Genomic DNA, 27,296 nt, shown 5'->3' with positions numbered 1-27,296 from the left:
CTTCCTCAGCCAATGACTGCGCAGCTCTAGGGACAACGCAGGTCTCATTCCCTTCCACTATCCAGTGTCCAATTGGAGACCAGCGTCTGCGCAGGCGGTTCCATCGGTCCAATGAGAATGCGTCTCTAGGGAGGCCCCGCCCCCGAGGTGGGTTGGGATAGAATAGAGTGGCACTTGGAGGCGGACTGTGGGTAACGGGTCAAGAGCTGTGTGAGAAAGCCGAAAAGCGGAGATCGCGGGCGGTCACGATCGTAGTTGCTCCGGGACTTCCCGTCGTCGTTGTCGTCATGTTACGATGTGGAAGCACCGTCGTGGCTGGGTTTGGGAAGAAACTGACGCCTTTTGTGCAGACTTTCAGCATCCGTGGCCCGAAGCAGAAGAGCCGACTTCCAGGTAAGTTAGTTCCCTGAGGCTCCCGTTGCAGTTTTCTCCCCCTGCTCCTCTCCCCACCGGCCGCAACCCTGACCCTGACCCCAGGGAACCCCTGCCCGGCGTTCCTCGTCTCTCCTCCCCACCTCCGCAGCCCGGTCCTCCGCAGCCAAACCCCTTCCGCACGCTCATTCCCGCCTTCTTTTGGGAGCGCTCCAAACTCTTCAGGCAGGACTCGCCGGCCTGACCTTCAGAGGCATCGGCTTCCACCTCCACACCCCTAGCCGACGGGTTGCAGGCTAGGATCCCTCCAGCCCAGCCCCTGCGGTCCGGGTTGGCCTTCTGGCTTCCAGGATCCTAACACCCCCCCCCCCCACCACCACACACACACACACACACACACCCCCTTCCTTCCCCTGTCCCGAAGCGGGCTTCTGGAAACCCACGTGTGCTAAGTACTATTTAAACGATCTAGGCCGGGGCAGGGGGCACGACTGGAAGATGAATCCGAAACAAGTCCTAGCCCTTAGCCCTTGGGGAGCCCATCAAGTAGGGGAGATCAGTAAGACTCGATCCCAGAGAACGGATAATAGAGAGCAGAAAGCAAGAAGCTCCAGGACAAAAAAAAGCGGCGCAAAAAAAGTACTGAGAGTTTAAAGGAGAGAGGAATGTTTTCTGATCGGGTGGGAGCTGGGAGTACAGTACTTAATGGGAGGAGGTGGTATTTTACCTTAATCTCGAAGAGAAGGAATAAAATTTCAGCTAAAGTAACAGTAAGGGAATTTCAGAAATATTGGATTGTAAAAGCTGGGAAGTCTAATGGAAAAAACCCTGGATCTCTGCCATTTATTATAGGTATGACTTTAAGCCACTTAATATAGTCTTTTCCTCAGTTTCTTCATCTGTAACAGATATCATCTACTTTACCTATTTTTAAATTGAGGACATAGATGTGAAAGCAATTTGAAAATTTAGAAATCCTGTCTATGTCAAATGTTATTGAAACAACTGTAAATATAAGTCATGAAATAAATGCCAAAGAGCTGGGAGGGCAAGCCAAAGGTGAATTGAAAAATATGCTCAGTGTGACTTTGTGGTTGTCTTTAATGCCAGTTTTTAGAGTTGTTTTTTAAGCAATGCAAAAATAAGTAATGCTGTATATGGTCTGTTCAGCCTCATATTCTACTCTGATGTTAGCGCCTGGGAAAGTAGGATATTTGTCCTTCATGAAGTTGACTTCAAAAAAAGTCAACAAGTGTCCTATCAAAAGCAGTAGGCTGAGAATTTAAAGACCCAGGTTCTAGTCCTGGTTCTGCTACTGATAATAGCTGTGTAACCTTGGATAGGTCATTTCACCTCTGGATCTGAGATTTATCTTCTGGGAAATAAAAGATTTTTATTAAATCCCTTACAACTCAGAATGCTATAATCAAACACCCCTAAATTCCTTCCTTACTAATCCATTATGCATATGCCCATGGACTTTATGAGCACACAAACACAGACACTTGTACCCCCATGACCTCTTGTGCACCCTGTGACCTCTTGTGATAGTAAGTTACCATTTTTTAGGAGATGCAATTAACCTTTCTTTTAGAGGTCTTCCTAATATAAAAAATAACATGAAAATGTTTCCCTAAGTTTTTGCACCATTTTCCTGGAACCATTGCCTCAGGAGTGCTTCATGAAAGAAGTTTCAATGTTTACATATCTTGATATCTTACACTTGGAATCTAAATGCCTTGTCAGGAACTTTAAAAAGATTGTGTTTTTTTTTTAGGGTAGCTAGCTGTTGCAGTGGATAGAGCACCAACTTGGAGTCAGGAGGGACCTGAGTTCTAATGTGACCTCTGACACTTGATGTTTATTAACTGTGTGACTGTGACCCAGGGCAAGTTACTTAACCCTGACTTTGGGGGCAGGCAATAAAAAAAGATTGCTTTTTGACTGATAACCTGGTCTCCAGATGCTATCTCTTTTGTCTGCACACCAAAATGATGTTACTATCCATAGGCAAGTTTGATGCGATGCATAACCTTTTTGCCCTTCTGTAACTTTGACCTCCAACTTAAAAATGTATATCAATGCTAAAAGAAGTCTTGTTGATTACTTACAAGGTTGTGATCCTCCAATGAGATGTGCAAAGCATCCATTTCTTGGTAGACAGGTGTCAGTATATGAATGCTAAAGAACTTCTGGGTTACACAATGGAGTTTAGTTTCTGTTCTGAAATATTTTGTTTCACTACCAAACATGCTGTCCATGTGATCAAACTGATGAGCAGCCTCTGACCTGAAGTCCAAAAGTTTAAATGGTTTTCTGTATTATTCATGTAAAGAGCCTTGTAATCAGCCTCACTTTAAGAAGAAAGACCCATTAGATATCTTGTAGGTAAGGATCCATACTGTCATGTTTCTATCTAATATTTTTTAGAGAATGAGCTTCTCCCAGACTTTTTTTTTGCTTTTTGGAGGGCAATTGAGGTTAAGTGACTTGCCCAAGGTCACACAGCTAGTTTTTGTGTTAAGTGTCTGAGGACCAATTAGAACTCAGGTCCTCCTGACTCCAGGGCCAGTGCTGTATTCACTGCACCACCCAGCAGCCCCACTCCCAGACTTTCTAAGGGAAAACTTTCAAACTCAGAACAGAAGTCAAGTTAGCTACTTTTTCTTTATTGTCCTAGGATATTGGGTTTTCCTAGAAATATTATTCCAAGATTCCATTTGGTGCTTGCCTTATTGATCTGTTTCTTACCTATGTTAGCTTTCTTCTGGTTGCATAATGATACCTTCCTGTCATCATCTTTACTTAAACATTAAAAACCCAAACTCTAGAGATTGAATGACATAATCAGTACAGCCATCTTGGGGTCAGAAAGGCATGGGTTCAAGTCCTGCCCCTGATAGATACTGACTTCAAGACCTAGTACTAGTCACTTAACCTTGTAATGCCCCTAGGCAATTCTTTTTAAGACTATAACTTGCTGTATTTGCTCTACAAGTAAAGTCATAGGTCTACCAAAACAGAACTCCATTGGCTTAAATACTTTATGCTTGCTAAGGTAACTTTCTCTATGGCTTGTAGCTAGAGTAATCCCAAATTTGCTTGTAGTATTTTTAAGCATGACTGTACCCAAATTCTTGCTGTACATTGATGTATAGACAAATAAGCAAAATGTATAAGATCATACATCAACCATCAATTCCAATGTGTCCCAGCTTTTGATGACAATAATAACACCTTAACTTGCTTTAAAAAATAAACAAAACTAATTTTTTTTTTAAAGCAGTCGGGGTTAAGTAACTTGCTCAAGGTTACAAGGCCAGTTATTTCTGGGTGTGGTGCTAAGTATCTGAGCCTAGATTTGATTCCCCAGGTCATCCCAACACTGGAGCTGGTGCTCTTACTCGCTGTGCTACCTGGCCGCCCCAAAAACAAAACTATTGTTGGATAAATTGGTATTCACATTTCATAGTGGAGGCATGTAGTGCAGTGGATTCCCTAGAGTCTTTCTCTTCATGTCCAAACTGGGTTTTGTCCATTTCACACTTGGTCATTCCTTCTAATACCAACAGGTCTCAAAATTCATTCCCATTATCCTGAATGCCTCCTCTTGTTAGAGAAAAGCTGTGGAGAGAATGAATCCCACAAGAATTAGCAAAAGGCTTGGGGAATATCTTGAGTTTGCAGGCTTTGCTATTATCTTAGTTCTAGTCTATGATAGTATAAAAGGTACTAAACAGAAGTGAGGCAACTGGAAAGAAATTCTCTTTAGGCAATTGATTGAAAAACAAATTTGTCCGACATAGGAACTTTACTTCTCTATGTAATCTAGATCCTAGTTATGAGCAGGGGAAAAAAAAATCATTCAACACCTATTGTCTGCCTTCAATGAGACTACTTAATGATGGCACCAAGCCATCAAGGTGTGTGGTTCAGATTTTCTAAATCAGGTATATCTCTGAGCAGTTTTCTAAAGAAACCTGCTCCAGTAGGAATATAAATTTAATGAACATTTTAAAGCTATGAGGTCAGAAGTTGAATTATTTTGCCCTCTGGCCAGAAAATAAAAGGAAGAAGAAATCTTAAAACACATCCAATTATCATAAAGCAGAAATAATAAATGTTAAGGTATAATTTTATCTGGTCATAGCAATTCATTGCTGGTATTTATATAGTGTTTTGTGTATATTATCTTGTTTGATCCTCACAATGATCCTGTGAGGTGGGTGCTGTTATCTTACAGATGAGGAAACTGAGGCTATTGGAGTTAATTAACTTAGCCAGGATTCTTAGATTTCTAGGTTAATATAGTGTTGTCTCCAGTAAGTGCCCTATAGTTAACATTATGGATCGTGTCAGTAATCTAACCCAGGGCTTTTTAAACTTTTTCTGCTTCCAGCCCCTTCACTTCTTAAATTGTGGGTCATCACCCCATATGGGGTCACAACCTATAGTTTAAGAAGCACTGCCCACATTCACTCAGTTTTACTTGGAGAAAGTATGAAGGAAGATTGATGAAATATATTTACTGTTATCTTTTCTGACCCAAGTTCAGGCTTATTTAGAAAGCTGCTGTAATTAGCAACCTTCAGAATATACTTATTAAGTATAGAATCATCTCACAGTACTAACATTAAGTGGTACTAGAAATGTAGATGTGGAAAGTCAAATGCCAGTCTCAGAAGGTTTAACTCTTATTTTGGATGTTAATTAGGCAGCAATGCATGCTGTTCAGCTCATTGACCAGCAACTCAATCAATATGGTTCATTGACTTATTAATATATTCATAATTTTATAAGTTGTTTTGTCTAATATAATATGTCTCTTAGGGAACCTGTTGCAGCGATGGCATATTCCTGTAAAGCTCCAGATGACAAGACAAATGACCAGTGCTGGTCCTTCAGGGAACAAAATGGATAAATCGATATTAGCCCTTGTTCTGGGCTTATCAACCATGGGAGCTAGTGCATATGTAAGTAGAAAAGCAGCTTATGAAAAGAAGCTGCCAACTTCCATTAATAGCTGTTCTCTTAGTTTGATTTTGCTTCCCACCTGATACAATTCCCTTTCCTCCTTTTAGAAGGCTTTCCAAAAACCTCCTTTAAAATACTTGCTGTCTAGTATGCCGGGAGGACCAATTTGAGAGTTACTGAAATAGAACCTCATGTTGTCAGACCTTTCTCTGTCCACTTCAGTTACATTTTTCTCATATATATATGATTAGCCATATCATTATTGTCTCTTTACTAGATTTTATATACTGACCCATAAATAAGATCAGGAATTCTGGCAGCTTCTAATCTATGATATAAAGTCTCCTTTGCCAAATCTCTCCGTGTTACTGCTTGACATGTTCAGATACTAAAAACCATAGCACTTTATACAAGAAATTTACCTTTTTTGGAGATTGGGGATGGGGTTGGGATAGATTCCCACCCCCTCACTGGAAATTTAAAAAGCTGCCTAAAATGTGCCAAATTTTTTTTAGGTTAAAAGTTTGCTTGAGGTGTTTAGTTGCAAAAGTAGAATTGGAGAGTTGTCAATAATATACCTGCTTAATTGCACTCTCATCAGGCTGTGTGTGTGTGTGTGTGTGTGTGTGTGTGTGTGTGTGTGTGTGTGTGAATTTGGCACTGATTATAGTGACTCAGCATCGGTTTTTGGTCTCATGCCAGGGTAAGGGCACTACCCAATGTAGTACCTAGTTGTGCCCATGCTTGAAGGAAGCCTTTTTGCTAAAAACAAATAGCTCGAAGTCATTAAGATTCTGTGCTTTCCATGGCTAGTTAAATGGATGAAGACTTATTCTTCTGCCCAGATCATTAGGGAAAATACAAGCTACTCATGAAAGTCATTTGGAGTTGCCCACATCTTCATACACTAACCTTAAAATGCATCAGGGAGTCAGTTAACTTTCTGGTTGTGAGTCAGATGATCATAAGGAAGATAATAGGATCCTTAATCTCTTCTCTAGGAGGGAGAGGGACTTGAGAGGCCATCACATCCAGCCCTCTCATTTTACAGATGAGGAAACTGAGGCCTAGAGTGATTCAGTGGTTTTCCCTGGGTCACCCAGCTATTAAATGTCCTAGGCAGGGTTTGAACTCAGGCTTTCCTGACACCAGGCCTGGTGCTCTGTGCACTATGGTACCACCTAACTGCCTTCAGAAGATGAGGTCAGCCATATAACAGACTCAAGTCAAGCAGGGCTTGGACCTCATCTCCTGGAACAGCCCTCTTTTTTTTTTTTTAAATATAACAAGGTAACTGAAAATTACAAAACTGCCTTGTTTCCTCTTCCCTAAAGGGCTTCATAATGAAGGGTTCTGTTAATCAGCAATAAGTGCGTATTTTGTGCCAGGCACCATACTAAGCACAGAGAACAACCAAAAAAAAGCAGTAACAGTTCTTGTTCTCCCACAGTTTCTGCTCTAATTGAGGAGGTATCACATATTGGTGAAAGCATAGCAAATCAGTAGAGTCAGTGGGGGTGGGGTGGCCAGGGATTGCTGGGAGGTGATCAGAAATGCCTTCTCAGGAATATTTCATACTTGTCCTATTTCCTATCTTTGTCTCTTGACCTTGTCTTTAACTAGTTATCAACTGAGATCCCCTTCTAGGTTACTAGATGCTTTTGGGAAAGATGGAAGCAACCTAGTGTTAGGTAATACTTAATTGTAAGAGCAGTCATCCCTGGGGCAGGAATTTATAGAAGGTACATACCCTAAATTCATTTCAGGGATTGATTAGTGACACCATGGTACTAAGAAAAACTGTAGGTCCATTTTTGGTTGACAGGATACTAAACAAGGTTCACAGGTTGCAACGTGGCTAATATGGAAGTATGTCTTGTGTGATTTCACATGTCTGATTGATATCATATTTCTTCTGAATGGGTGAGGGAAGGAAGAAAGGGACAGAGGGAGTTTGGAAATGTTCTTTTTTTGTTGTTGTTAGGATCCTCCAGGGACTGAATGAATCCCATGCATTTTATTTTTTTTTAATTAATTTGTTTGTTTCCTTTAAGTTTACAGGATTCAATTCCACAATTCCTTGAGTTTCACATTTTGTCCCCCTCCCTCCCCTTCCCCCATGGCAGCATATAGTCAAGTATAGGATCTGTAAATACTTTCACATTATACATTAGTCAGGTTATAAAGACAGATTGTACCAGGTGGAATGAAAAATGGTAAAGAGGACATAAAACCAAACAAGAAAAGGAAAAAGATCAGGTATTTTGCTTCCACCTGGATATAAACTTAGTTCTTTCTAGTTCTTTCTCTGGATGCACATATTTCTCTCCATCATGAGTCTTTTGGGATTGACTTATATCACTGCATTTCTGAGAAGAGTCCAGTCTATCAAAGTTGGTCATCACACATATGTTGTGTCTGTAATTGTGTACAAATTTCTCCTGGTTCTACTCTTCTCATTCAGCATCAGTTCGTATAAGCCTCTCCAGGTAAATATGAAGACCGTCTGCTCCTTGTTTCTTATAGCACAATAGTATTCCATAACATGCATATACCACAACTTGTTCAGCCATTCCCCAATTGATGGGCACCCCCTTAATTTCCAATTCTTTGCCACCACAAAAAGAGCTGCTATAAACATTTTTGTAAATGTGGGTCTTTCTCCCACTTCTATGATCTCTTTGGGATATAACCCTAGGAGTGGTATTGCTGGGTCAAAGGATATGAAATTATTTATAGCCCTTTGGGCATAATTCCAGATTGCTCTCCAGAAAGGCTGGATCAGTTCACAACTCCACCAGCAATGTATTAGTGTTCCAATTTGCCCTCATCCTCTCCAGCATTTGTCATTTTCCTGTTTTGTCATCTTAGCCAATCTGACTGGTGAGATGTGGTACCTTAGGGTTGTTTTGATTTGCATTTCTCTAATCAATAGTGATTTAGAGCATTTCTTCATGTGCTTATAGATATCTTTAATTTCTTTCTCCGAAAACTGCCTGTTCATATCCTTTGACCATTTATCAATTGGGGAATGACTTGTATTCTTATAAATTTGACTCAATTCTCTGTATATTTTAGAAATGAGTCCTTTGTCAGCTACATAGGTTGTAAAGCTTCTTTCCCAATTTCCCACCTCCCTCTTAATCTTGGTTATATTGGCTTTGTTTGTACAGAAGCTTTTCAATTTCATGTAGTCAAAATTACCCATTTTACATTTTATAATGTTCTCTAATTCTTGTTTAGTCATAAAGTCTTTCCCTCTCCACAAGTCTGATAGGTAAACAATTCCTTGTTTTAGGAGACTGCTTACAGTATCAACCTTTATACCTAGATCATGCACCCATTTAGACTTGATTTTGGTATATGGTGTTAGATAATGGTCTATGCCCAGTTTCTGCCATCCTGTATTCCAGTTTTCCCAGCACTTTTTGTCAAATAGTGAGTTCTTATCCCAAAAGCCAGGGTCTGGGGGTTTATCAAACAATAGATTACTATAGTCATTGACTTCTGAATCTCGTGTGCCTAATCTATTCCGTTGATCCACTCCTCTATTCCTCAGCCAGTACCAAGTAGTTTTGATGACTGCTGCTTTATAATACAGATTGAAATCTGGTATAGCTAGTCTACCTTCCTTAACATTTCTTTTCATTAATTCCCTTGATATGCTGGACCGTTTATTCTTCCAAATGAATTTTGTTACTATTTTTTCTATCTCTATAAAGTAGTTTTTTGGTAAATTAATTGATAGGGCACTAAATATATAATTTAATTTAGGTAAAATTGTCATTTTTATTATATTAGCTCGACCCAGCCATGAGCAATTGATATTTTTCCAATTAGTTAGATCTGACTTTATTTGTGTGAAAAGTGTTTTGTAGTTGTGGTCATATAGGTCCTGGGTTTGTTTTGGCAGGTAGATCAAAAATGTTCTTAAATAAATGTTATAGGGGCGGCCAGGTGGCTCAGCGAGTGAGAGCACTGGCCCCAGTGTCAGGATGACCTAGGATCGAATCCGGGCTCAGACACTTAGTACCCACCCAGAAACACCTGGCCGTGTAACCTTGAGCAAGTTATTTAACCCCAATTGCTTTAAAAAAAAATAAATGTTATAAGTAAATAAATAAAAGATTGAAGGGGGGTACATAACAAACCACAGACAGAATTGCACCAGGCCCTGTACTCAAGGGGCTGCCCAGAGTAGCTACTGACACTTTTTCTCTTTAAGGTAAATCACCCTTTATTGTGCAAATGCATTTATTGGGTATTTCTGAGCAGATTTAAAAATTCATCTTCCTCATCTCTTTTTTTTTTTTTTTCAAATTGACCCTTTCCCTTTGGCAGCACTAATCAGAGCTGGTGGTTGAAGTGGTCCACACCAGTGGTGTCAGACTCAAGTAGAAGGACCTAAGGATCCCTAGGGCTGCACGTGGACTTAGAAAACCACATGTTGACATCAATTGGGTTCCATCGTATTTGTATGTATTTTTTACATATTCCCCAATTATATTTTATTCTGGTTTCTGCACTGGACTTTGACACCTGACCTAAAACTAAATTAAATGCAAAGTAACAGAGCAAAATATTTTCCTAAACAGCTCTGTCCATTTTTCACAGGAGACTTTTGAGTCTGCAATTTTTTAATTTTCACGTTTCTCATTCATTTTTCCTTATCTTATCTCATTCTTTCAAAAAAAAAAGGAAAAGGTATTTCTAATGTTTGGATTTCATATATATTTCTTTGTAAATGCTTCTGTTTACTTTTAGATCCTAGACCACCTTTGGTGCTCTAAAGGTCTTGCCCACAGCAGGGCTGGATAACCTCCACCAGACCAGACAGGCAGATTCTTTCTTGGGCTGCCAGGCTGTTGGATGTTGTATACAGGGACAGCAAGCCACTGTTACCCTATCCCTTCCTGGCAGAGTCCAGTTCTTGCAGGCATTTTTATAGGCTCCTGGGGAAGTGCTTACCTCTTCTCTGAGGTGGTTGATAGCATAATCAGATGTGACCTTAGGTCGAGTGATGAACTTTTGTTTTTATCTACTTTCAACTTTTACCTGAAGGTACTTTTGTGTTTTCATATGTAAATTTTTAAAATAATTTTTAACTTTTCATTTGACTTGAGTGGAAATATAATGCACATCCCAGAGAGGAAACTTTTTGGTCACAAGAAGACTGTCCCCTTGTAACCAGTATGGCCATTCAGTGTTTCCTCATAATTTCCCCCCCAAATAATTCTCATTCTCCAACTTAGACATTGAAAGTCCACCCTCAAAAGGAAGAACCTATTCTGAGGATTAGGAAGGACTTTTCTGAAATTTCTTTTGGAACTCTGTGGTTTAAACCTATTACTTCCTAGACTGCAGATTTGAAGCCATGATTGGCAAAAATGTGAGTTATCATCACTGCTTTGCCAGTGACTTTCTGTGGGGCCTTAGGCAAAGCACTTAACCTCCATCTATAGCTGCCGTAGGCCCGTAGCTAGTGATGGACAGAGCCAAGATTTACAGTGCAATTGATATTTAAGCTTTGGGCCCTGAGTTATGAATTGAGTCCATTTGTCATTGTTGAGCTGTTGTTGACAGTAATTGTTCACATTGTCTCATACTGAAAATAATATGTTTCTTCTCAGAGGCCTTCCTCAAGTTGAATAGACTCTAATGTATGCCTCTAGTCTTTTTTCTGTAACTGTCATTTTACCAACCTGCCTTGTTTATGTCCCTGATTTGAAATGCAGAGATTAGAAAAGTACTTTGTAAATTCTGTATAAAAGTATTTATTATTAGGACTTTTTTAAACCTTTGAAAAAAGTCACTTGCTAGATTAGCTCTCTGTAAACCTCATTTATTGCTTCTACATAAAAAAAAGCCTCATTTCTATTTTTTCTCCACTAAACTTGAAGATTTTTCTCAAGCTCAGGTTCCACTGATAATGTGGTTCTGGAAGGAGGTTTGAGTTGGATTGGGGTATGTTCAAGTGGTTCTCTTAAATCTGTTCACAGCCCAAGCTTCTATGTCAGTTTTTCTATTTGATCTGGCCTTGTGTCACACAAGATTAGGATTTGTTAGATGCAATCCTCACACTGAGAAATCCATTTTAATTGTTAAAAAGTAGCTTATTTGATTTTTTTTGGTACCTTGTCATACACGTATGTAAATCTAGCCATCACAGTCAATCAGCAAGCATTAACTGAGCTCCTACTGTGTGCCAGCCACCATGCTGATTTTTTCCAAAATTAATGTATGAAGAGAGGTAAATTAACTTATTGGAGCTAATTGTTGATGTTTACTTTTTTGTATTATGGAATAATCTTGGGGTGAGACTTGTGATAATTTCTTAGATGGGGTAGTCTTAATAATTTCCTAGTATCTATTGATATTCTGGATAATTCGAAGTAATATGAATTGTTGCTAGTGCACAGAGAAGATCAGTAGGATTGTAGCCACGATGAATGGAAAACAGGAGCAGTGGCCAATATTTTTAGCCAGAAGGATATAGACTATATGTAGTGGAGTGCTTGAAATAGATACCTGTTTGTCTATTCATGGAATCTCTTATGTAGACTGTGCTTAACTGGTCCTTTTAGGGGGGAAAAATCCCATTTAGGAGAAAAGTGAGTTATTCTTTGTATGAGAAGGGTGGTATGTAGTCAATTATGTTTCAAGATACTTGTTTTCTCTCTGATTGTCCTGATAGCTGGGAACTCTACCAAAAAAAGATATGACCCAGGTTCTGAACCATTCCTGCCTCAGATGTGATTTTTCAGCCTAGTATCTAACTTAGTCCAAGACCCCTTTATATCACAAGTGCTTTCTATTTACCAGCTCTGAGAGTTCATTTCCTCATTTTATAAAATGAAGATCTTAGTGTTTGTACTACCCAGAGTTGTTAATGAAGAAAAAAACACTTTGGAAATGTTAGATTGCTGTAGAAATTTGAGATGCTTTCTAGTGTACTTCCCAGTGTAGGTGATGCCTTCACTTTACTTGGGCCCCACCTGAAGAACAAAATACCAGATTGACTTGTGGCTGTAAGACAGAGCCCAGGAGAGTCTGAAACTAAAAAGGTTTTCATTTGTTCACAAATCTCTTAACATCCAAAATAGACCTCCTGCTTTATTTCTCTGCTTATGAGAAAATACATTTTGCCTCAGTGCTTTTAACTAAAAGGAATTGGCTCCATGTGTAACAAAGCTTATCATTTAGTTGAAATGTAATATTACTATATGAATAGTGCAAGCTGGCCACATGGCAGAACGATGTTCTCGCTGTGTTTGGGTCTGCAGGCCTATATGACGGTGAAAGAGGACCAAAAGAGATACAGTGAAAGAATTTCAGGATTAGGACTGACCCCAGAAGAAAAAGAGAGGCGGGATAGCTTAACTGGTAAGTACTCTGTTCTTTGGACTTCAAGCACAATTGAAATGAAATATCTAAGCCATTTGGCTGCCATGTTTAAGGACATCTGGTGGCATCTGAGATTATAAACCTCGAGAAATAGTGTTATGTTTCAGAACTAAAAGAAATGTGATTGTGGAACTTAGAGAAAGTTTAGGTTCAAGCATAAAATCATTGAAGCCTATGGTTGAACCTAAGGAAATTTGGGCCCTTCTGTTCGTCTTTTTTGGCCTTTAGGTAGGTGATCTCCATTGTTTTCCTCAACTCTCACGTGTGTTCTCACCAACTCTCATATGGTCTATGTCATATTGCCAGATTGAAAGCCTGGTTTTATTTTCTCTACCCACCCAGCTGGCATAGGGTGGAACTAGGAATCTATTATCTTACCTTTCCTCATTAGCAAGAACAAAGCTGAATATACATGTTTTTAAGTATACTTCTGAATTCCCAAGCAAAGATTCAAGTGCAAGACAGATTTGCCTTAGGAGAGTCATTTACCTCCTTGTCAATTTCCCACCAGAGAAAATAAAGATGAAGCCTCCTTTCCTTTTCCCATCATTATGCTGTGAGGTTTAGTAAGATTGATGTATATGCCATACTTCATTGGGGCAAAAGGAGTAAAATAATTGGAAAGTGATGCTTTTATCACTTTTAGCAGTAGGGGGCCCATGTGAGACTCTTAGAAGATTTACTATGTCTGGTCTGTCGCTTACAGCTCCAGAGAAAGAGCTAAGTGCCCAGATCAAGGCACCAGCTCACGCTCCTTTCCTTCTGATTGGCGGAGGCACAGCAGCGTTTGCTGCTGCCAGATCCATCCGAGCTCGTGACCCTGGGGCCAGGGTAAGGTGCATCTTCTCCTTCTTGGCACAGATGTCTCTAAATGCCACCTACCGTGGGTATTTCAGCATTTGTGCATGAAGTGCCTTGGCACTGATAAAACTTTTGTCCATCTAAAGGTCTTAATTATCTCAGAAGATCCTGAACTGCCATACATGCGCCCCCCTCTTTCAAAAGAGCTGTGGTTTTCAGATGATCCGAATGTCACAAGCACACTTCGCTTCAAACAGTGGAATGGAAAAGAAAGGAGGTACGTCCATTTCGTCCATTTGAGTGTCGAAAATGATTGTGACTTGGAGGAATCTGGGCAGCTAGAGCAGACCCTACAAAAGATAGGAGAGCACTGAATTGACCTTGTGGAATGTGGGATGACTTGGTAATCTGTTGAGGGCTACAGTCTAGCTTAGAATGCAGTGTTGTTCAGTGGGTGGATCATTAACTGAACAGAATCCAGAGATTTAGCTTCCTTTAAATCCAACAATGATTGACTGCTTGATGTCTAGCCTTCTACCTTTGGCCTTTGAAATATAGTACTTCTGTGAAGAATCATGTGACTGGGGTCTCTTGCTCATCCAGTTGAACTGAATGCATATGGAATCCTCCTGTAAGAATGGCAAAAAGACAACTAAAAGGACCCATTTCCTCAGAACTGTAGCAAACTCCTCAGAATTGTGAGGGCCTCACAGAGACATGACAGTATGTGGCTTGGATCACAGTAGACTTCCTCCCTACTGGACTCCTGGGGCTTCTGGCTTTGTCCTCTGTACCAGGACTTTCAAAAGATTTTTTATCTGCGATCCCTTTGCCACATGCTTAACTGCCCCCCCCTTTTCCAGTTTTGAACTGACCACAGAAATGATCATTTCTCTCACCCAGTGTTGCACAGCTAATGCCTGGATTCTGAGGCAAAATAGTATCCTGGACTGGCTGTCTCTTGCCATTGCCTTGCAGCAATCAGGACCCTTTTCCATGGAGGAGAGGGGCTTGTTGCTCTGGTTTGGAATGATTCTGCGTCTAGGGTAGCGGCCACTTTGGAAGCTGGGCCCAAACTTAAGCAGCTCTGGAAGGCTTCTTATGGCCTTCTCATGACCTAATGAACAATTGTGCCAATACTAAAGTGTGAAGGCAGGGGAAGGCTGATAGCAAGTGTTTCCTGACTCCTTGTTCCCTTTCTTTTCTCCCTCTCTAGCATATATTTCCAGCCACCTTCTTTCTATGTGTCTGCTCAGGACCTGCCTTACATTGAAAATGGTGGTGTGGCTGTCCTTACAGGCAAGAAGGTCGGTGTGCTGCTGCTGTCATTGGGCCCCCTCTGTTGCCCTTTGCATTTTTCCTGCCAGCATGATCATGTCCTTTAAAATGTCTCTGTGTTGCCAGGGTCCACTGCTTACACATCCTAGGAGGGAAGAGCTGGTGTCTACCCTGGAGACAAAAATCATGCAGGCCATCCTAAAAGCTTACAGGTCCTAGGGGGGGAGAGCTGGTGTCTACCCTGGAGACAAAAATCATGCAGGCCATCCTAAAAGCTGTCTCTCTCCCAGCTCTTGGAACCTTTTCCCCACCCCCAGCAGATCTTGGGGGTTGTTGATGAGGAGGGATTGTTGAAACACAAATTGCCCAGGGCCAAAAAATGCCTTAGGCATAGACCTGGGTGAGAAATACTAATTGAGTTCATGAAACTCATCTTACTTCAGAAAGAAATATCTATGGGAAACAGCCCCTGGATCTTCCCATATATATGTGTGCCCACTCCAGTGAGATGACAGTGTGTGGCTAGGCCTGCATGTCAGAAATAATGGCCCATCAGTACTAAGGCAGCTGTCCTGTCTGCTTAGGGGCCCAGAGTAGTTCTGCCCCAACCCTTATGAAGTAGAGGATGGGGCAAAGGAGGAGGAGGCGGGAGACACTCCAGGACACAAGGGAGCCTATTATCAAGTTTCTGAGTTCCGAGTTACCCATAAGTAATGGCAAACATCATATATACTTTATATGATATAATATATGTATATATATATATATATATATACTTTATATAATATACTTTAGTTAGATTTGGATTTGGATCAGTAGCCTGTGCTCTCTAAACATTTTCTTTTCTATATGCTTTTGTATCTGGCAGGGCTTTTGTTTTGTGTTCATAGTTCCTGTTTGAAAAACTCCAACCATGTTTCGGCTGATCTCCAGCAAACATTTATAAGCGCCTACTGTGTGCAGATCACTGTGCTAGGAGAGATATAAAATTTAGATAAGATGCAGCTTGTCCTAGTAAGAGGAAAAACCATTTTTCTTCCCCTTCAGTCAGAGTAGATGGACCACATACCCCTAGGAACTGGAGTGGGAGAAGAAAGGTGGGGTGTAGGGGGCATGAAGAAAGAGCTCACTAGGTACTGGACCAGTTCCACAGACTGCCAAGCTCTAGGGGACTCTAGGGCAGAGTGAAGGGAACCCAGGAGTGGTAGCATTGGTGCCAACTAGACCCTAGCATTTTCTCACCTGGCTGATTCCCATAGAATCTCTATTTATTTTATGGAGGAGGGAGGTGTCTTGAGCCTGACTTCTTATTACTTAGTTTTCCTATACCTGATTGTCAACGTTTGAGCCCTTCTCTTTCCCCTCAGTTTGTGTACACACACTCACACTCACACACACACACACACACACACACACACACACTCACACACTCTCTGCTATCAGCTTGAACAGTTCTTGGCTGCCCTGGGAGTTCAGAGCACCTAGAGAAAGGTACTTGGACCAAGAGCTGGATGCCAGGAGGTTATCTCTGAAGTAACACTTTTAGGTGAAAGGAAAATCCACCTATATTTCTTTCTCTGTATTGTGTATGCCAGGTGGTACAGCTGGATGTGAGGGACAACATGGTGAGACTTAATGACGGCTCTCAGATAACTTTTGAAAAGTGCTTGATTGCAACAGGTTAGTGTTCTATGATGTAGCTTCCTTTCTTGGCACAGCTCAACCAAGATGCAGTGTTGGGCCTTCTCTGTAGAAGGCATCATTTAGTTAGTCAGTCATATCCGGGAACAGAAATCCCATTCCTCTCCCCTGAGCAGACCTTCCATAGCCTAGCCAGAGACTACAGATGTCCCAGAATAGCAGTGTCTCTGAATTACCTTTACTACTCCATATAAGAGCATATCTATTGCTCAAGGAAGTTACCTTCCTTCTCTCTTAGTATAGTTACATGGTCATATGGCTTCATTATAGATTCAAATCAGAGAGTGTAATAGGGGAAATGAAATAATTGCTTAAACTAATGTGGCTTTAGTATCTAGCAAGCCCTTAGAGAAAACTGTAAGGGAGCCTGTAAACAGAAAGTTTTGTTCTGTTTTTTTTTAATTTTGGGAATAAGTGGGGCCTTGTGAAAAGGAACTCTACATTCTGTAGACCAAGGGAAAGAAAGTGATGAGTCTGCTGAAAGATCAGCCTGGTACAGGACTCTTGTGTCCTGTTGATGTACCTGTGCTGCCAGCAGAGGGCGCGCACACCTCAGTTCTGAACAAACCTTCATGGGATGGACAGTTGTTTGGGCCTATGTTTTATTCAATTCTTAAAAAAATAATTTTTTCTCCCATTTTTCCAGGAGGCACTCCAAGAAGCCTTTCTGCTATTGATAGGGCTGGGGCAGAGGTAAAGAGTAGAACAACACTTTTCAGAAAGGTAACCATCTGTTTCCATATTTTCTATCCCTCGCTTATTCTGGAAGAAGTGGGATAATCTTGTGGTCTCCTTATGATCTAGGAATAGGAAGATTCCCATTTTTTTATTTCTGGCACTTCTGCAACCTTGGTATCTGACATTGGGCAAGCCAGTACCCTTCTTTACTCAGTAGCTTCAACTCCTCGGGAAAAGATACCCTTAGTGGTTTTTGTTATCCACTGTTGTTTCTGCCCATTTCCCTTCCACACTTGCCTTTTCCTGATGGCTTAAGTCACCAAAACTACCCCTATCCTCTTTGTATTTCTCTTTGAAAGTGTTAAGGAAACTTCATGCCCAGACATATGGCCAAAAGGCTACACGGTTCTCCCAGCATGCTTTGCCAACAACACTAAAGCCATAGTGATGGCCATTCGATAATAATATGTAAGATCTTTGGGGTTCTTGATAGAAGGGTGTTCTGGGTGGGGGCAGGAAAAAAGTTGACATCAGGAAATTTGAAAGTATAATTTAGCTTTCTATATAGGAGCATATTTATAATTATAAATGGTTTCTGTAACAATTTGGGAGGAAAATTGTTTCCTGGTAACTTTGTCCCCTTCGGAAAATTATTAGACTAAGTTTTTATGATTTTACAGATTGGAGATTATAGAGCCTTGGAGAAGATTTCAAGAGAAGTCCAGTCGATTACAGTCATTGGTGGGGGCTTCTTAGGTAGCGAACTGGCTTGTGCCCTCGGCAGAAAAGGTGAGTATCCTGCACTAATTTCCATTTCTTTTTATTAGCCAGAAGGCTAATACAGAAGCCTCTTCCATATTCTCCCTTCCTTCCTTCTGGCAAGCATCACAGAGATAACTTTGCTGGTACCCCAGGGGGAAAAAAAGAGTTCTGTTTGACTTGGGAATTTACCTAGTGACGCTGAGCATGAGACTAATTCCTGTCTGTGATCCCTAGCTGACTGGCAAAACTCAGCAAGAATGCTCTCTTTCTATTTGGATGGCAGGCAATATGGAATCTCCAACTTTGGCATATGGAATATTAATCATCTTTTTTTTCCATACCACCAGTCCTTGGACCAAGTCTCTCTAGAAGTAAATTATTAAGGAAAGTTGGTTGTTAAAAGGGTTGGAAGGGAAATGTAGAAGACAGAAAAATATCTTAGGCCTCTTGCTCAACAGCTTATGTGTGCAAAACATACCACACTGCTTCTGACAGATGAATAGGTTTGCAGATTTGCAAGTCTCTGAGTTCAAATCTGAGTAATTTTTTTTTGTCAATTCATCAGATATTTATATACACCACACTGCTTGTGATAAAAAAAATAATAATAATAAGATGTGGCCCTTGTCTTTTTCTCTTAATGCGGGAGCTTTGTGAAATGAAGATGTTGGTCCAGAAATGGCACCATTCAGGAGCCCCACGGCAGTTGTATTGGGGACTTTTGCCCAGGTCCTCAAAGCCACTCTTGGTTCATGTGTTCAAGTATATTGTCTGAGTTCAGGATACAGACCTAATGACAGCTCCATTCTGGCAGCCTAATGTTTGATTTGTGAATGAGCTCTGATACCTGGCACTCTGCACCCTACAAATTATGGCTATAGAGTAGACTGAAACTTCTCCCTATGTTTAATGAAGTTACTGTGAATACTGTCTTACTTCACTCCTAGCCTCCCCTACACACACACACACACACACACACACACGCACACGCACACGCACACACATACCTCTCTCCAGGATTGGCTCTGCTCTCCTAATCGATTATGGCTATAGTGTAGCCTGAAGCTTCTCTATGTTTAATTAAGTGACTATGAGTGCTGTCTTACTGCTCTCTTCACTCCCAGCCTCCCCACACACACACATCCAGGATTGGTTCTGCTCTCCTAATCGATCCATTCTCAGCTTTGTTTTGTTTTTGTTTCCCAGCTCGAGCTTTGGGCACAGAAGTAATTCAGCTCTTCCCTGAGAAAGGAAATATGGGGAAGATCCTCCCAGAGTACCTCAGCAACTGGACCACAGAAAAAGTCAGACAAGGTAACGAAGAGTTTTCCGGAGAGCTAGCTGACCTTTTTTTGTTGTTGTTGTCACAAGGGAGGGCTCCTTGGGGCATGGAGTTAGAGGGAGATGGAAGGTGAGGGCCATGTGTTGGGAAGTGACTGCAGTGTTAACCCCCCAGTGCATCCATAGAGCATTCTTTTTTTAAACAAAGTTTCAAAGTTATTTCTCCTTTTTTCTTGAGAGCAAAAAGTAACTGGAAGTCTATTATAATGGGAAAAAGCCTGCATTAAAAATAGAAGACCTGGGATCAAGTCTGTCCTGGTTCTGCTACCTACTACCAGGGTTACCTGGGGCAAGTCACTTTCCTTCCTGTGGGTTTCCCTTTTGTGACTCATTTGGATAGCCAGCGCACTACTATAGAGCATTGACTTCTCCTTGGGGTGTCTCTGAGCCTTAGTGTCACTACCTGTCTCAAGTGTGAGGGGCTTGCACTAAAGGACCTTTTGGGTCTCTCTAATTCTCTGTAAAATGCAGGAGTTGGCCTAGATCATCTTGAAGGTTCCTTGTAGCTCTCAGTCCTATGATCTATGTGGTACCACTTTCAGCCATTACCAGGGTCCCCTTTGGGTTGGTCCTGAAGCCTTCACTTCCATATTTCTCAGCTATGCTTGCCCAGTGCTCTAGACTCTCACAGGTAACCTGAAGGGTGGATGCCAAATTCTCCCAAGTGCTAAGAATGAGCCATAGGTTTGGGCTGAATCCTCCCGCGGTCGCCTTCTTACTAATGACTCTCATTATTACTTTTCCTCAGAGTCATGTCTCATCTCACCTCCCCTTACACTTCCCTTGGTCATTATCACCACTTCAAAGCTGTCTCTTTCCTTCACAGAGGGAGTTAAAGTAATGCCCAATGCAGTCGTGCAGTCAGTTGGTGTCAAAAGTGGCAAGTTGCTCATCAAACTGAAAGATGGAAGGAAGGTAAGAAAGAGATGTCATCAGGGCTGCAAAAAATGTGTCTTCTGCTCAGGTACTTCAGGATTTCATGTGGAATAATCCACACACAGCCTCCACCATACCTTACCATTAGTCTAGCCAAAAACTGTGGCCTTTTGTGGCCTGCTGTCTTTGGGATGAGCCTCTCGACGCTTGAGTTGCCCCTCAAATGACAGCCTTATTTATGAAGCTTGCACTCTGTAACAGAGCCTTTGAGAAACCACGGTCACCTCCATCGAGGGAGAATGTAATGTAGTTTCTACCTCACATGCTAGAGGGGGGGAGGGGGCAGAAGAGAGAGAGCTGTGCTCTTGTCCTTGCTTTTTCTTTCCCCTGGTTTCTTGGCAGCCATCGTTAACCTTCCAGAGTTTTCTCTGGAAGTTTGCCTTCCCAGTAAAAAAAAAAAAAAAAGACGCGCCAAGTGAGTTAGAGCAAACATCTAGGAGCCACTTTCCCTTAGCTCCACTCTGTCTGTATTCCATCTCTTTGGGCCCATATTGGGTAACAGAATTCTCTTGCTGGGTCTCCTTACCAGTTTCAAATATGTTTACAAGTGAAGAGTTGGTTAGTGATTTTGTAAAAAGCCTTTCATCTTAGTTGACAAACTAGACATTTGCTTTAAAAGATATGTATCAGCCACATATGAAAATTCATGAGATGGATCAACTCTTTTTTCCCTTTTAGGTAGAAACTGATCACATTGTTACCGCTGTGGGCCTAGAGCCCAATGTTGAACTGGCCAAGACCGGTGGCCTGGAAGTAGATTCTGATTTTGGGGGCTTCCGGGTAAACGCAGAGCTCCAGGCACGCTCTAACATCTGGGTGGTAAGTATGTTACACCAGGCCCAGGAAGGGGTCAGTGACAGCAGCCTGTGAGCAAATCCACCCATCCAACACTTGATTCTAAGCAGTGGCTTTAAGCAAATGAGGTAAAAGTATCTGGGGCAGGAGAGTAGAAATAAATACTTAAGTGACGTCACCTTAAGATAAATACTTAAGATAGTCCAATCCCATCTCTCTGGGAGACAGTGTGGTGTAACAAAAAGGCTACTGTATTTGGGAGTTAGAAGACCTAGGTTCAAATCCTGCCTCTACTGCTTAACTGCCTAGGTAACTTGACCTCTCAAGACCTCCGTTTATCTGCAGAATGAAAGAGTTGGACTGCCTGATCTCATTGAGCTCTTAATTCTGTGATCCTCAGTGCACTTCTTTGCACAGGGGAGAAAGACAAATGAGATAGATGGCTTTTCCCAGGATCTCCTGGGTACACTGTACTTTTGTCCTCCCTGTGCTCACAGTGTGTCTGTTTGTAAGGCAGGAGATGCTGCGTGTTTCTATGATATCAAGTTGGGGCGCCGACGGGTAGAGCACCATGACCATGCTGTTGTGAGTGGAAGATTAGCTGGAGAAAATATGACCGGGGCTGCCAAACCATACTGGCATCAGTCAATGTTCTGGTAATGTTTGTGTGTTTGGGGAACTCTCTGGCTTGGTTAGTTCAGTTGATTAGAATGTGATGTCAGCCACAAGGTTAGAGACTTGATCCTGGTCTTGACCACTTAGCATTATACTAAAGAACAATTCAGTCCCTTGATCACCTGTGCCAGTTGTCATAAGGTAGGCTGAGGAAGAGAACACTGATGGTATTATTGTGTTCTGCATTAAAGTGCAAAATACAGTAATTCCACTAAGGTCCATCTTTATGAATCTGAAATTCCTAAAAGCAACAATAAGAATTAATTAAAAACAGCTTGTTCATAAATTATAACCTTTAAAGCAATAAAATCAAGTAGATCATAATCAAGTACATTGGATTGCATAGAGCTAGGATAATTGTGGGCCCTCATCAGTGTTGAAATTGTAAAGAAAGTAACATTTTCTTAAATAATGTGGAAGATGAGATGTTCCACTGAACTCCGTGGAATACTGAAGACACTAGACTGTTCCTGGTAGCCAGTGTCTAACTAGACAAGCAAAAAGTGTGGGAAAGTAGGCATATAACCTTGGGCAAATCACTTTCCTTCTCTAGGTCCCATTTTCCCTATAAAATCTGGGAGTAGGACTAGATCTCTAAGGGTCCTTCTTAACTCTTAACATTTTTTTAACTTTTTATGAAATTTAGGGGGAAAATTCAGAAGTATACTTAGGGGTTCCCATTAACATAAGTTCAATTTGATTTGGGATTGGGTCTTTCATTATATTTGTATTTAGCACAGTGCCTTGCACATAGTAGACAATAAATCTTTGTTGATTGATTAGCCGTCCTTCGTGACCCAGAAAAAGAGTCTGAGAGTCTCCGTAGACATTGCCCTGATGTGCTACTGGGACAAAAAAAGGTCATTAAAAGATAGGGTGGTGTCTTGAAGGGAGTTGGAAACAAAGCATAAATCATCTCCTACCCTTTCTCAGAACCATAGCACAAATGTATAGTTCTAGTCCCTCATCCCTCCACCCCTCACCAAACCATCAGAAAGACATGGCAGAGACTAGGAAGTTTTGAGCGAAGGCCGGTTTAAATGGTCAATGAGATGAAGATTCTTTTGAACAAAGATAGAATTCTTTAAGCACAGTGCCTTGCACATACAGAATCTTAATAAATAAATACTGTTTTTTTAAAAGTTTTTTTTTTCCATTTGGAAAGACAAAGGCAAGAGGGAATAGAATCAACCTGTCATTTATTTAGTGTCTACTTGATTGCCAGCAGGCAAAGAAACAATAAAACAGTTCCTGCTCTCTTGGAGTTTACCTTTTATTGATAAATTCATGAATTAGTGTGAACACAGCTATAAATACCTAATCTGGGGTTCCCCCTTGATACGTGAAGGGTAGTCTTAGGACAGTAAAAAGAAGCATTTTACAAAGTGTGTGATAAGCTTATGGGACTCATTACCCCCAAGAAGTAATATAGGCTAAAAACATAAGATTCAAGAAAAATTAGGGCAGATTCATGGATTAATAACCTGTAATTAATTAAGCAAAGTAAAGACTATTCGAGGACATATCCCTTAACCTTTGAAGGTTATGCAATATGTGTATGTGAACTTTTCCATAAACTGAAGCGGATGGCCTCCACCACTAGTCTGGCCTAGTGTGACATTTGTAAAGCCACTTGGTGCTCCTGTACTACATTTTTTTTCTTTGTAATATCCTCTTCTTTTCCCGCAGGAGTGATCTGGGCCCTGATGTTGGCTATGAAGCTATTGGTCTTGTGGATGGTAGTTTGCCTACAGTTGGAGTTTTTGCCAAGGCTACTGCAAAAGACACCCCAAAATCAGCAACCGAACAGTCAGGTAAGGAAGTGTCAACTCTTTGCCCTGGAACATTGTCAAGAGGCAGGCAGTGTGATGTGATCTGTACAATACTGGATTTATTTCCCCACATCATATTTTCCAGGCTTTCTCTGAAAAGGATTTACATATTTCCAGTAAAGAGCTATCAGTGGAATCATCTCTGTTTAAAGTGAAACTTTATAGGAGACCAGGTCACAGATCCCCAAGTCATTAGTGGATCTGAGCTCCAAAGAGTAGATCAAACAGTGGAACCACCTTGTGGGGTTAGTAGCCAGGGCCCTAGACATATGGATCTCTAGCCTGGGCTACATAGGCTTTTGCCACTTCTCCCCTGTCCTCTTATTTCTGGGTAAAAGGAAAGACCTGGGGGGGGGGGTGACAAAAAACAGGCCTTTTTAGTCTGTGTATTTCCACATCTGGATTTAGTACCCAGCGGCCAGACTTGGAAACCTCTGCTTGTGTCTGTTGGCCACCAGGGGGCTCTGGGCTCAGAAAAAAAAAATAGTCTGGTTACTTCCTGAATGGCCTCTTAATCCCTCCCATTTGTCAGACCTTGCTGTCAGTTTTTCTTTCGATGGGAGACATGTCTCTTGCATGGAGGTCTCTCCCTAGGGTAACTCTTGTTAGCTCCTATATCTTTGCTCCTGCTCCCTGCTCTAAGGTCCTGGCTGGAGTTGCATCCAGTACATAAAGCACAGCTCTGTGTGTTCTAAGAATGGCAGATTTGTTTCTGAAGAGAACAAGATTATTTGCTTGGTTCTTTTCCTGGGGAACTTGAAGTACATTTATATCCGTGATCCTTGATTCTGACCTCTTCTCTCCCATGAGGCAGGAAGACAAGTATTTTATATTGGCAGAGCTAGAAAAGGGGGCTGGGATTGCTGGATCCCAGTTATTTTCTCTGCCCACTGGGCAGCAGCCTAGGAGCTCCCAGGGGATATAAGCCATCTGCCCCACCCCCATTCTGCCTATATTCCCCTGCCCTGGCACAAGCATTCCCAGAATGCATTTCAGGCTTCAGTAGCATCTCTACAATTCATACCTAGTGTAGTGCCTTACATATAGTACATATACAGTTAGTAAATATTTGTTGAATTTAAAGAAAGCTGGAGATGTCGACAGCAGAATTGGAAAAATGAACTAGCAAGTAAGAGAGAGTTTAGCGGTTCTTGAAGCATACCAGAGATAGCAGGGGAGAGCTTTCTCTGACTTTGGTGACAAAGAAGGTCTCTTAACAAGGATCACCTATCTGTGAAGCTCACAGGGGCAGGTCTCTAAGAATACTTCGCTTCCAAAGTGTTCCCAGATCATCTGTGGGTGATTTTGTCACAGGTACTGGTATCCGTTCAGAAAGTGAAACAGAGTCGGAGGCCTCTGAAATTGAGATCCCTGCCAGCGATGCCAAGACCCCACAGGGCCCCATAAAGGGGGAGGATTTCGGCAAAGGTGTCATCTTCTATCTCAGGGATAAAGTTGTGGTGGGAATCTTGCTGTGGAACATCTTTAACCGGATGCCAATAGCAAGGAAGGTAGGTGTTTAGGGCGGGGAGAGGAAATGTAAACTAGGAAGCACTCCCATAACTTCATCAGGCTTCCTGAAAATTCTCAGAGTCCACACATTTCCAGAAGATCTGGGATTTCACTGGTAATGGGAATTTCCTCTACTGACATAAATTCAGACCCTTTTGATAGACCTTAGTAAATAGTTTCATGAATTTGTCTAGCCAGTAAAATCCATCCTCCGGTAGCCAGCCTTCTGGTGATGAACCTCCCCATTTAGCTAGCTATCTTCAGATAATGGTCTCCACACACCTGTGCTAAAGAGCTTTCTAGCTGTTCCTGAGTTTGTGCTTGGGATGATATAGCCTTTAGTAACTCAGGTTTGTCTCCAAGCCATCCCCAGGCATTAGGAGGGCACATTGGCTGAGGCAGAGCCCACATGGTCTGTACATGTAAGTAAGACAAAAGCTTGGTCCTGACTCTTGGCTATTTCTTCTTTACCCACTTGGTCTGATAGGGTAGGAGAAGACAGACAACTCTGGGATAATGTAAATCTATTTTCACTAGTTCTGCACCACTTGTTATTTAGAGGAGGAGGAGGATGGCTAGGTTCTCATGGGCCTGGACTGAATGAATTCACATGGAGCTGGTCAGTGACTCGGTATTCCTTTCTCCTTCAGATCATTAAAGATGGAGAAGAGCACGAAGATCTTAATGAAGTAGCCAAGCTCTTCAACATCCACGAAGACTGAAGTCGCTGCAGTAAATTCTGAAGCAAGTGGAACTTGGGGATAACAAGCAATGGACAGCATTGGCAAGAATTTTACATCCAGCTCAGCCCCCCATGTGATCTTTGTCCATATATATGTACCTCAAGTCCATTGTGGATGGTTTGTCATCCAGAAAAACTCTGGGAAGTATTTGAACCACGAAATAAAGTTTGTTTCTTCTCAATCTGTTAATGTTCTATTTTTTTTTTAAGCAATCGGGGTTAAGTAACTTGCTCAAGGTTACACGGCCAGTTATTTCTGGGTGTGGTGCTGAGTGTCTGAGCCCGGGATTCGATCTCCAGGTCGTCCCAACACTGGAGCCGGTGCTCTTACTCGCTGAGGCACCTGGCCGCCCCTTAATGTTCTATTTTTAAGAAGAAAAAAGAAAGGGCAAAGGAAGGGAAAGCAGTATATTTGGATGGGCATGCGGATGAAAGCTTTCAGAGTAGGAACTGCTTCTGGGAGATTATTGGGACTGACTTCAACTGTGGGCCTCTCTTATTTTATTAGGTAGTTTATTTTTTTAATTTGTTTTCATCAGCCAAATCCACCTTCTCACTTTCCTTCTCCCAGCAACTTCCGCCCACTTACCTCCCAATCAAGAGCACAAGAAAAACAAAACCCATTATAAACATGTGGAGTCAAAATAAATGTCCATATTGACCATATTTTTAAAAATTGGCTCATTCTGCCCTCTAAGTCATTTACCCCTCTCTCTCAGGAGGTGGGTAGCATCGTTAGTCCTCTGGAATCATTACACTGATACAAGTTTAGAGCAATAGTATTCTATCACATTTATATGCCATAACTTGTCCGTTCCCCATTTTGTGGATACTCCCTCAGATTCCCATTCTTTGCCACCACAAAAAGAACTGTAAAGTTTTCATATATCCTTAGTTTGTTGCTTAGTACTACTTAATATTCCTTCCCCTTTCCCCTTTTCTATTTCCCTGTTAAATGTATTTCTGTGCGCAACTATGTGTTCATTCTAGCTTCATTTAATCAGTTCAGATGAGAGTGAGGTTCAAGGGACAGCCACTCTCTATCCCCTCATCATTTTGTATAGAAACCTACTTGCGCATCCTGATTATGTGTGATTATGTATTCCTTTTCCTTTCCTCCTAGTGTATTACTTACTCTCTTTCCATCTTCCCCTCTCTTTCCATTCCTTAAGATCATCAAAAGATAACAGAACTACTCCCAGGCCTTTCTAATTAGACTATCTATGACCCTTGTTTATAGGGTTCAGAGGGGACATATCACCCCCCTCCCCATATTTGAATTTAAGCACCTCTGCATTTGTAATGGGAATGTAAATTTTAAAGATCTTCCCTGCCCCTAGGCTAAAGTGCACCTGGAGCCTGGAGTGGGAGGCTTGTTTTTCAGTAGATACTTCTTGATTGGCCAGTGAGTCAATAAGGTTGTTACATTCTTTCAGCCAGGAGAAGGCTGTATAAGCCCTGATGTGAGGCTTTGTTTTGGGGCTCACTTTGAG

General features: G+C 41.5%; 1 protein-coding gene across 1 annotated transcript; it reads left to right on the top strand.

Annotated features, from left to right (window-relative positions):
- The first annotated feature begins 134 nt into the window (after positions 1-134).
- AIFM1 (apoptosis inducing factor mitochondria associated 1) lies at positions 135-25,985 on the top strand. The gene is made up of 16 exons (XM_069074059.1): positions 135-393; positions 5,203-5,345; positions 12,630-12,729; positions 13,457-13,581; positions 13,698-13,828; positions 14,768-14,858; positions 16,425-16,509; positions 17,177-17,253; positions 17,889-17,997; positions 19,177-19,284; positions 20,138-20,226; positions 20,926-21,066; positions 21,556-21,698; positions 23,407-23,531; positions 24,864-25,060; positions 25,712-25,985. Exons 1-16 carry the CDS (start codon positions 288-290, stop codon positions 25,781-25,783), a joined length of 1,842 nt encoding a protein of 613 aa, XP_068930160.1. The 5' UTR covers positions 135-287; the 3' UTR covers positions 25,784-25,985.
- The last annotated feature ends 1,311 nt before the right edge of the window (positions 25,986-27,296 follow it).

Source organism: Petaurus breviceps, unplaced genomic scaffold, assembly GCF_028583685.1.
Source record: "Petaurus breviceps papuanus isolate PSGF00001 unplaced genomic scaffold, PetGlider_PUasm1.0 90881, whole genome shotgun sequence".
NCBI lineage: Eukaryota > Metazoa > Chordata > Mammalia > Diprotodontia > Petauridae > Petaurus > Petaurus breviceps.
Note: the sequence above shows the minus strand (reverse complement) of the source record. Positions and strands in the feature narration are given on the sequence as shown.

Coding starts and splice junctions, on each gene's coding strand:
- AIFM1 (XM_069074059.1), top strand. CDS start 288: ATGTTACGATGTGGAAGCACCGTCGTGGCTGGGTTTGGGAAGAAACTG. Junction 13,582..13,697: donor CTCGTGACCCTGGGGCCAGG/GTAAGGTGCATC, acceptor GTCCATCTAAAG/GTCTTAATTATCTCAGAAGA. Junction 20,227..20,925: donor AACTGAAAGATGGAAGGAAG/GTAAGAAAGAGA, acceptor TTTCCCTTTTAG/GTAGAAACTGATCACATTGT.